Raw genomic sequence first — 11,223 nt, 5'->3', positions numbered from 1 at the left:
TGTAACGTGAGAATGAATCTCTTTGTGTTGCTGCTCACAGTAATAATTAAATTCTTTTGACCTGAGGAGGGAGGGAGACAAAAAAAAAGACATCAAGCAGTCATTCCAGAAGATCATATTGTTGCCCATCCCGCCTTCCCCCTCCTCTTCCTCCTCCTCCTTGTCATCCTTCTAGTTGTTCTTGCTGGGGTCCTGCGTGCATCACACACAGATGAAAAGAACATTGGAGAGCAGCTGAGGTGGATCATCTATTTGTTGACCTGCTGGACTAACAAAAGGTAAGTCTTTTTTTTTTCTTTTTTTTGTGGGGGCGGGGGGGGGGGGGGGCAGCATTCATAATGCAAAAGATGCAGGTTAGTTGACATTTTTTCATCGTGACCCTGAAAAACAAACAGACCAGAAACTGGAATGATGCACGACAAAGGCGTGTCTCCTTGCTCCATAAATGATCATTATGGCTCGCAACGGACAAAAGGCGCGTGTATAAACACAGTCGTGACGCTTCGACATTGACATGAGATATGGTGGGTGGATAATGGACGCATTCGCGTCCGCCATCAGGCGATCCACAGGTTGAATGAGCGCGCGCGCGCGCGCGTCTGGGAGTGGGCTCTTTACACATATTCTTTTCTTCTCTTTGTTTATTCTAGTGTTGTCTTCTTATTTATGTTTTTAAATCGATGCTCGCCCCGTTTGTTCGGTGATTCGCCGCCACGCCCCTCGCGTTTCACTAGTGGACTCCCACCGGTCCCCCAATTTGCAACCGGACACAGTTGCCATGGTGATAAAAAAATGGACATGCAGGCGGTGCGGACTGTTGCCACGGTGACGTCACGTCGGGCGTAAGGAAGTCCTCTGCCGCCTACGCCTGACCCTATTCATGTGACCCACTTTGTTTCTCAACTGGGTGGAGATGACGTCACGTCACTATGCAAAACGTCTGCTTTTTTTTTTTTTTTTAATGCACTCATTTTGCGCTCGTACGTAAATATGACCGCAAAGGTGCACTTAAATCATGTCAGTGAGTTAAATTGAAATGTGTACTCGTAGGAACAGATGATTTTACACACAGGAATTTACACCGTTCACTGTAAAATTGATCATTCACCCATTCAATAAGAAAACTGAAATGTAGTTATTTCAGTGTTTAAAAAAAAAAAGCAAAACGCCAATATGCTAACGGTTTGCACAGATCGTTGCCACTTCAACACAAATGGTGGGGCAACACAAGTAGTTTGTGATATGTTGTTTTTATGAAGATTATAGAGTGCTATTTCTTATTATTATGTGTATAGGGAAATTATATTTAGTATATTTAGAAATATTGAAATGCCCTCTTTTGGAAGATGTTTCATAAGATATATACTGTGTTGTATATACAGTATTGTCAAAAAATGTCTGTACTATTTTATCACAATTAATGATGATTGATATAGCTAGACAGTAAACATGACTGATGTTTAAAAATATTTATGATAGTTAAATTGAGGATAGACACTCAACATTTCAATGAAATGACATATTTACCTAAAAGTGTTGTTTTTTTTAACATGCTGAATGGTGCTTTTTCAAATATTTTTTTTATAGATAATTCTGTAAATTAGAGAGCTTTATTAAATTTGGTACCTTTACAACAGTTATCATAATTGATAGAATACTTAACAATGCTTATTATTGTTTACTGTTAATGTTAGCTTTATTGTGCACAGAAAATTTCTGTTTGTTAAAAGTCTGCGGTAGTAAATATTACATGATTACATCATCAAAATAGACAATTCTTTCTGAAAGAAAAAAACATCCTTTGTTCATAAGCAGCCAAAAGTAAGTGAGCAGGAATGCTCTTGGCTGCCGCTGATGTCTAATAGCATTAAATGTCCCCAATAGAATTAAGGAGACACAAACATCTTGTTAGGTGGATGGGCTTAAATGGAGTCAGACAGAGGGCACCTACAGACTTCAAGTAGGACTCACCATAAATTGTATTGAGCGTTACGGGAAACTACACATTTTTCTAACAAGTTATATTGACTGTTTGACGTGAGTGGTGTACCTTTTGCATATGTAGCCCGCATGAAACAAAGCCAAGGTCACGTGGTGTCCTTGGGGATAGATCAAGTATTAATTTATTCCTGAAAAAGAGAACATTTTGCAGAGGTACTCAAGATGGAACATGAGTTTGGAAGATGAAAAGGCCATCATCCTGAGTCTGGGTGTAATAACTCCTTAAGCAGCACGTCTTTGAACACAAACAGTGGAGCAACACATGTAGACTGACGATAAAACAACACTCAGCAAAAAAAAAAAAATGACAATGTTACTGCAGCTTACTGAAGTGTGTTTCTGTGCATTAATGGACTGTACAGATTTTGATGTTTCAGTATTTAAAAAATATTTGTAAAAAATACCGTGTGTATCTGGCGCATGGGAGTATCACCCAAAAACTAAAAATCTGACACTGCTGTGCATCAACTTAAGCAATGAAACTTCATTGGGTGGTTGTCAGTAGCTAATGTTGTTAGTAAATGCTCATTTTCAAAATGACAACAGAATGCAGCTCTGCTTACCTTTGGCTATGATGTCATAGCATGGATGTCACACTTTTCGGGGATGTGACAGTTTCTGCATGATAGTACCTCTGCATGATTGTATTTCAGACAGTTATAAAAAGTCTACACACACTATGCATCGGCCTCCCAAGACCCAACCTATTCATTTTTTGACTCATACAAGTTTCCCAACTAAGTCCTAGTGTTCTTGGTAGAGGGCATTCTGGCTTTTCTGTTGATGTCTCGTGATTGGGTGGAATGCAACTAACTTAGCTGGTTTTTACATTCACTGTGCAGGAAATGGGTATTTGTGATCTACAAAGGTGTAGAACATGCTTTTTTTCCTTGGCGTTTACCTCAGCCAAGATCCCTGGAGATGAGTGTCTCATACACACCCTTTTGAACTATAACAAAGCATTACTGCAAATTTCTTCCTACGAGCTTCATCTATATTACATTACAAGCAAATCGATAAGCCCACTCAAAGAGAGACTTCACTTCGCCTGGGTGATCTGGTTTTGTATGTGATATCATATCCCAGGCCAATTTTAGGAAGAGAAACTAAGTCTATGTTCTTTTCTTAACTATGAGGATTGACGAATAGAAGCTCTGTCCTTCTGAAGGCAATCATGTTCCGCTTTTTGTAACAATGCTTTGAGATGCGTTCAATTGCCCATAAAAAAAATACCGGCAATGATGAATGCTCAAGGAGACTCGCTTCCGAAAATGCAGCTCCCCCATTGCAATTTTTCTGTTTTACGCTCGTTTTCGCTCCCCTCATGCTTCCTTATTTTTTATTGGTCTTTATCAACAGTTGCCATGGAAACTACTTCTCTCTTCTTCTCTTCGCTCCTTGTCTGTGTGGCTGGTGAGTACATGAGTACGCATCCACATACACACATGCATTTTCATTTATTTGTATTTATTTCATTTAGTCATTTATCAAATAATTTGATTCATAAATTACAACAACATTCATTAAAATTGAACGTAAAACATTTTTTATTTTTATTATGATGTGGCATTGCTCAGTGGTAGAGTGGTCGTCTTCCAACCGAGGGATTGTAGATTAAATCCCTGACCATGGTAATCATATCAAAGTGCCCTTGAGCAAGACACTGAACCCCTGTTGCTCTTGATGAAAATTCTACTTTTATGCTACTCCTAATAAGTAGTCACTGTAAAGTGCTTTGAGTAACCAAGGAAGAAAAGCGCTATACAAGTGAAAGTCTGTTTTATTAATACTAACAATAACCATTTCACAGATGAACTTTTAAGTTGTTAAATAACAAAAAAATGTCATTACAAATTAATTGTAGTATCACTAAAAACAAGCATGAATTATTGTTTTTAATTGAACTTTTTGTTTGCATCAATTCATCCCCTGAAATTCATCCATTAAAATGTATGTGTTATTTAATCTGATTAAATAACGTGATACTGGAGTTATGACAAAAATGAAACAATTTGTAAAATATCTATCTTAAATGTACATTATAAATGATTTTCTATTTAATTATACTTTGTAGCAGCAATTCAGCCATTTTCCTTTCTCAAAACAAGTATGTCAAAAATATGTTGATTAACTTAATTTAAAAAAAACAAAACAAAACAAAAAAAAACAAGACTTGCTGGTGTTTATTGAAGCAAAGTCCCAGATATGCACCAATACAGATTCTCCACGGGGAGGCAGCGTTGAATTATCACTGACTTCTTGAAGGCTTTTTGCGTGACTTTCACACACCGGCTGAGTGTGTGAAAGTCACACCGTGCTGACACCCCGACACATGCTTGATGTCTGATGCCGCCTGCCTAACTTGTCAAAAACCACACTGAGGCTCTTTTCATTATCTTTTATCTGGCACTCATGTGGATGACTGTCAGCTGTAACAGACGTTGATGTTCAGGGTGAGTGAAACATTTGCATGCTGAATGAGAAAAACGTAGATTATGTGTGAGACTAGTAAAAAAAAAAAAGTGTGAATTGAAAAATGTGTGCATGTGTCTTTATAGATGAACCTGAGAAAGAGGAAAATCCTTTCGTCTATGGTAAGTGTTTTGGTTTTTTTTCTCGGGCATGCTCTAAATATCCACCTGAGCCCCAACCTATTCACTTGTGTCCACTATTGAGTCCATTTTGTCTCCGCAAGACAGCAAAGTTAACTGCATCCTGCCCTAACACGAAACATCATGGGAAAGTCCCAGGATTTCCATGGTGGACACAAATGAATTTCTCAGTCATTTTTGGACCCAATACTGGGTTATGTATTTTACAGAATTTGGGTCACTTTTAACGCAGCCGTTTTAAGAGTGTAACAAGAGTGTAACCAAACATGAGCATGACGATAAAGTGAAATGTTCACTCCTGTGTTACTCTGCCAATGGCCTTCCTGCTGCATAGACTACGAGAGCTTAAGGATTTGTGGACTGGCTTTAGCTGTGGTGCTGTTCACCTTGGGAATTCTGCTCATTCTTAGTAAGTAACGCTTTGCTCACTTGTTTATAGTTTTCTTTGTAACAATCTTTACAACTGTCTGATAATGTTGCCCAATAAAGGAACGTGGATACATATCGTATGTCAAACTAGTTCCTAGCATGTTTGTTTTTGTCGAAAGATTGCACATATCATGACATAGTTGAAGCAATTGATTTGATTTAGACAGAGGAGCAAAAGCACACGGCATCGTGGACTACTTGTACAGCAGGTCGCAGCAGAAATGTTAAAGTTTTACCTCTTCCATACCAAATTCTTATACACTTTTGGGGGATGTGGTCTCACTGAGGAATGCAGGTGTGTTGTGCGTGCATGTGTGTGTGGAGACGGTGTCTCCAAAGTCCTCCATCCGCAGACCATTTTTGTTGGAGTCGGCCATTCGTTCACAATTGGATGCTAATTCTCTGTTTGAGGAAGCCTTTTGTTTCTTTTGCGGGAGACAACCGGTTCAGACGTCCCAGGGCCAATAATATTCTTGCTTTTACAATGACATCACGTCGTGTCCCTTTTTGTTAGTTCATGAACACACTATTTTACTGATAAATTGCATTTATATATATATATATATATATGTATATTATATTTCCATTACCAACAAAGAACATCAAAAGGAAGTTCGCCAGAGCTGAATAATTTCTGCATTGGTACTTTTTCCACAACAGAAAAGTTTGAAGAAAAAAAAAAAAGCACAATATTACAAAAACAAAGTCAGATTTTACTTTTTAGAGCAGCTTTTTACAACTTTCTTCACATTATGTAATATAAAATGGCTTTGAAAGAGTGATACTGAGCCAAGTGTTTACTTTCAGGTGGCTAGAGGGTTTTGTTGGCCCCTTGGCCCTCCCTTTGTGTACAGAATAATAGCATATTAATCCAGAAAGTTTAATTTCAACACCATGCAATATTTTATTAGGCATTTACATACAAACTACCCCCCCTAAAAAAATGAGTTTTTTAATGGGTTATTTCTTTTGACTTTTTTTGTTTTTTCTTTGTTTTTGTTTATTTATTTGACGCAGCATTTTGGGGGAAATGAATTATCCAAAAGTGGTCTCTTGTTGACCCAACAAATTCTAGAGTGTACATCCATAACTTTATCCTCACTAGTAATACCAAAACCTAACTAAATAGAATGTAAAGGAGTAAAATGTTGAAAAAAGTATTTCTTTATGGTAATTCTTTATTTTAATGCACTTTGAATACTGATGGCTCAGAAATAATCCAAATGAATGAATTTAGGATTAGGGTTTGAACCAAATTTTGGATAACATGAGGAATTGGGCTCAACCCAACGTCTGTTTTTTTTTTTTTTGTACAGGACAACCCGTGTTGCTTTTGTTTTAAAAATAACTCAAAGTTTGAGTTTACATACATAATAAAAATGGTCACATTGAATCAGTTTGACCTAATTTGGGGTACGTCGCTACTGTTTTTAGAGCATCTGCGTTGATAATGTTCATTCAAAAATTGACTTAGACTAAATTGCAAATGAGTTCCTCTTTGTTTTCAAGGTCGACGGTGCCGCTGCAGTATAAACCAGAAACCCAGGTATGCGGTGGCGCCCTTCTGAATGCCCAAAAGTGCTTTAGTCACACCACTTGACACATGTGGTTACCATGGCAACCCTTGGCAACCTTTCTCTCACACTCTATCCGCAGGGCCCCCGGAAATGAGGAGGCGCAGGAGGAAAACCTCATCGTCTCAAAGGGTGAGCTGCCCCATTTCACCTCCCTTGTCGGCTCCCCTCACCTCTGCCTCACCCCTGACATCCACAAATTCAAAATGGAGGTTCCCTTTTGGGAGTTAAATTATGGATGACTGCCTTTTTTCTCTCTCTCTTTTTTCAGCCGCAGCAGCTGCCAAAGAAACTCCGGCGGAAAACTGAGGCAGCTTCTCTGCTGTCAGCTCACACTGCCTTCTGATTTTATTCGACATGAATCCACTGCATCATAGCTATAACTATTATAAGTGGTGACACAACACGGTAAGGGTATAATAAGTGTGTACAGAAATCATATTTATCCTGAAGACAAACCTTTAGCCCGTTGTGCTTCGTCGTGAGTGTAGCAGTCCTCAGTGCTCTTGTCTCTTCGTGTGCCTTCATGTAGACGTCCGTCAATTTGATTACGCTGTAACTCCGTCTCTGCTAATAGCGCTGATGATGCAAGATGGTATTTAAGATAGAAAGTGTGTCTGTGTGGTGTGTTGCTGTTTGTTTAGTATTTCCATCTCAGCTACTGCTTTCTGGAGTTTATGTAGCACTTTACAATCAAAGGGCTTATGAATGGTTTATAAATGAGTTATAATCATGTTATTAAGCCTTAATAAACTACAGGTTGACACCGAATCCATTCTGCTTTGCCTCATTGCTTGCGTAAATACTAGCAAGCTACAGTGATACAAAATAGAGCTCTGGCATCAAAAAGAAAATGTGAACTTCAATTAAAAATCATATAAATATAAATCCGTCTTGCACAATCTTCAGACTTTGATCACGTTGAAAATATTACACCAATTTTTTTTCTGTGTAGGTGGAGATCCATGATTGATACCCCACTTGGCTGAAATGCTAGTGGACAGCAAGATTGGAAAAAACATATCCTTTTAATCTGAAATACAATGAAAACGAAGAGGGGAACTCACTCTTTGTTGGGTAGCAGAAACTCAAACGGGGACAGGCAATCAAGCAAAGGCCCAACTCAAGGATGGGCCGAAAGGCTGCAAGGATTGCGGTAAAGTGATTAGGCAGAAAGGACATGCAGCAACAGCAGAAATATTATAGCTTGAACATGCCAAAATAGGAACCCACGCCGCCTTGTTAGAATTGTTTATTAAGGCTTTATCAATATTAACTATTTATAAGCATTTGTAAACTCTTTATAAGTGTAGTGTGTCACTGACTGGATATATATATATATATATATATATATATATATATATATATATATATATATATATATATATATATATATATATATATATATATATAAGTATTTAAAAGTACTAAGTGCTATACATTTTGGATGTATGGAAGTCTTTGCAAACGCATACATGCATGTATGTGTGTGAGATGTATGAGACAATCGGACCTGCTTACATCCACTGCAGTAATTTGACAGTACAGTACTGTGGAAGTTACTGCATCAGCTGTCTCACTGCCGCCCCCTCATTACTTCGCCACTGGTTCCTATGAGAACATCTAGTTCACTCTGTAGCTCACCTGTCGACCATTTGTTTCTTTTTTTTACTTCTCAAAAAAGACATTTAAATGACCCTTAAATGTCACGCGCTCACTTGTGAAACGTTCACTCATCTGAAGTGTAACTATCTGTTTTGAAGAGACAAACTCTTTGTCCAATTGCCGCATGAGGCCTTGTTGTGTTGCAACATGTCGTGCTTTTGGCATATAATACAAATAAATCTGTATGAAGACTCTTGGTGATGCTTTGTATTCATTTTGTCAGAAACTACTCCAGCAGGATGCAGGTGTGTACGAGTAAGCAAAATAATTAAATTCAATCATTAAAAATACCCATTGGTTTGAAAAGTTCCTGTACTCCAAAAACATTATGCTATGTAGCTGACTACAGTATATATGTATAAAAGAACATTTTTTTCTGAATTTGTCAAGCACCCATCAAGTCTGTCAAAATTTCATTGACTGTTTATAGTGTTCCTTCATTTATGGTCGGGGTTCCGTTTGCAAAAATACCCGCAAGGTGTAATGAGTGGATGAGAGGTTCATTTTTTTTCATATATGTTTTTTTTAATTCTTTTTTGTGTTTTTTGTTCATTACGTTATTTATTTGTTCTTTTTTCATTTATTGTACGTCTTTAGTTTGTTTTTCTTTTAGCATGACATACTTTCATTGTTTTTTCATGTTTATATCATTGAAGGCTGTGAAAGCACCTCATCTTACACTTAATACACTTATGTATTCTTTTTAAACAGTCTCAAACTTCAAAGATTTTATTGAAGGTAGGCAGAAAATTGAATATATCCCCCCACTAAAGCAAACAGCAGCATCATGTCTCTCTTTTCAAGTGTATCAGGCAGACCAGATAAAATGTTGTAAATAAAAAGTGTATTTATTCTTATTTATTTGTTCATTGTGTAGAAAAGGCGGGGGCACCTGAGCGCCCACTTTTTTTTTTGTGTGAGGGCCACTGGCGGAGCCCTAAGCAGACATGGCGCCCTAAGCAGGAAACTGCTTCGCCTGTAGGACGGACCGGCTCTGTCTGTTAGCTATATTGACACTCAACATAACCAAGCAACTTTTACTTGAGTCTGCAGGGCAGGTGTCAGGTCATTTCCTTCTTGGCTATATTATGTCATATTCTAGTCTGTGGCTCCAGTGGACTCGTTCTCAACCGCACACAAGTTCTGCAATCAAAATTAGCGAAGAGGTTTAACATTTATGCTTGCTGTAGCTGCTTAGTAGAGGAGACTGAAATTAAGGCAGATAATTTACATGTGTGTACATACCCCGTTTTAGCACGAGCACATGACGAAGTGTGCCAAATAATAGATTCCTTTTCCTCTGACTGATAGTAATAAACATATAGGCTAGTAATGGTAACTTAATCAGAAAGCTACAGAAGCTCACAAAGGTTAGCTTTATTGGCTTCAGAGTTCCAATTTTTATGACACTATAAATACATAACTTGAGCTGAGATAGGCGTGGAAAATACTTGTGTGTTAGAAGGTGAACAAGTGGAACTTCGCTCACACAGTCCAACGCACACCTGAGCAAAAGATACTTGCAGAACAGGTGAGAGAATATTTACCTTTTCAAACGTATGTTTACAGGGAATATGAATTAGAAATAAAAGGCAAATACAAGACTTCTTGGGAAGTTGGTCTTTTCCTTTAGCCTTTGTAAGGCATTCAGATTCTTTCAAAGATTCCTTCAAAGCATGATAAGTTTTCAATCATTTTCAATCACACATTAATTTTTTTCTGTTGACTGGTGGGCAGAAATCACTCCTAGAGCATCCAAATTTATTTAGTATGTTACACTATATGGTTCCTTGCCATCAATAATAACCTCGTGACCAATCCGGGTACAACATTGTCTTTTTTTTTAACAAAGGATGGAAGGATCAGTTTTGTTCTCTTTTACCTCAACTTTTTAGCTTTTGGCACAAGGTCCAAGGTTGATCAACATTGTGGCAATGATTTATTAATGAATAACAGTCTAGAATGCCTTCAAGGAGAAAGCTCCGAATGAGCACAATGAAAACCGCACCTCACACCAGCTTGAACGGGAACATTTTGATCAGTCAAGTTAATGATTTCTGGACAGTGGTTCAAATGAGAAGTGTGTGTGCGTGTGTGTGTGTGTGTTTCCCTGTATGGCTGTACTTGAGAGACTGCTTTGAGTTTTCTTCTGACATAGTGAGAACATCTTGGCCATTCCTCACTTATTCTGATCACTTTTCAAGTGTGTGTGTGTGTACTCTGAAAACAGTTGGGTGAAAAATATTTTAGGGTCTTCATTTCAAACAACAACTTGATGAAATAAATTAACCGGGATTGTTGTGTATAAAACATGTTTTGTACAAAAGAAAATATTTGGGTTGATCTGTTTTAGTCCCATTTAACAAGAGTTTGAACATGATTGGTTCATTGTGAAGATATGTTGACCTTTAGGGTGTGCACACTTGTGTAACTCCATTATTTTCAGATTATTTTTCATTTTATGCTCTAAACTATTAAAAATTCAAATTGTACAGATTGTAGTCACATAAATCGTGGAATATCTTGGTCTATTTTTTTTTTATCCTCCTGAGACTGAGCCCTGGCACTCGATTGTGTTGCATTCTCATCAGGACAGAAAAGTTAATTGCATCTTACCCAAACGATCGTTGGATTCACAGGATGTCCTCCGTTGAACACATTGATTTTGTAAGGGCAGCACCAACGAGTCGAAGATAGAGACCAAAAACAATTGTCCACCATGTTGGGACACAAATGAATAGGCTGACTTCTTTTTCACTTAACTTTTTTTTTTCCAGGGTGTGTTTGTTTATGTGTAGAGTCACAGAGACCCTTCAAAGTTTTAATTGGAGATTTCAACTTTGATTCTGCTGTTGAGCCTGTCGCAGTGACACAAATTGTGAGGATGCAGACAGTCTAATTCTGAACATGCTCTATTTCAAACAAGTAACTAACTTTATTGC

The 11,223-nt window shown here is 37.8% G+C and overlaps 2 protein-coding genes and 1 long non-coding RNA gene across 4 annotated transcripts in view; 2 read left to right on the top strand and 1 right to left on the bottom strand.

Annotated features, from left to right (window-relative positions):
- tmprss13a (transmembrane serine protease 13a) overlaps positions 1-17 on the top strand; it is an 11,117-nt gene extending 11,100 nt beyond the window's left edge. Inside the window, exon 13 of the mRNA XM_088427018.1 lies at positions 1-17. This exon is cut by the window's left edge and continues 1,433 nt beyond it. The gene's annotated coding sequence lies outside the window, so the exon portion shown is untranslated.
- A 94-nt stretch (positions 18-111) lies between these two features.
- fxyd6 (FXYD domain containing ion transport regulator 6) lies at positions 112-8,477 on the top strand. 2 transcript variants are annotated; one of them, XR_015867154.1, is made up of 9 exons: positions 112-278; positions 3,361-3,414; positions 4,431-4,454; positions 4,560-4,595; positions 4,948-5,022; positions 6,552-6,588; positions 6,699-6,748; positions 6,888-7,024; positions 7,572-8,477. XR_015867154.1 is itself a non-coding variant. In XM_088427019.1 (8 exons), the coding sequence occupies exons 2-8, from the start codon at positions 3,366-3,368 to the stop codon at positions 6,923-6,925; spliced, it is 309 nt and encodes a 102-aa protein (XP_088283145.1). In that variant the 5' UTR covers positions 112-278; positions 3,361-3,365; the 3' UTR covers positions 6,926-8,477. The 2 variants fall into 2 exon arrangements, 1 of the variants encoding a protein (XP_088283145.1); XM_088427019.1 differs by having other exon boundaries at positions 6,888-8,477.
- On the bottom strand, positions 3,764-11,201 carry LOC148415827 (uncharacterized). Its single transcript, XR_015867155.1, has 3 exons — positions 10,898-11,201; positions 7,684-7,758; positions 3,764-7,195 (listed from the first exon to the last, which is right to left on the bottom strand). It is a non-coding gene; the product is annotated as an uncharacterized LOC148415827 (long non-coding RNA).
- Between the last annotated feature and the right edge of the window lie 22 nt (positions 11,202-11,223).

This window comes from Hippichthys cyanospilos, chromosome 11 (genome assembly GCF_059441005.1).
Source record: "Hippichthys cyanospilos isolate Australia breed blue-spotted pipefish chromosome 11, RoL_Hcya_1.0, whole genome shotgun sequence".
Taxonomy (NCBI): Eukaryota; Metazoa; Chordata; class Actinopteri; order Syngnathiformes; family Syngnathidae; genus Hippichthys; species Hippichthys cyanospilos.
Note: the sequence above shows the minus strand (reverse complement) of the source record. Positions and strands in the feature narration are given on the sequence as shown.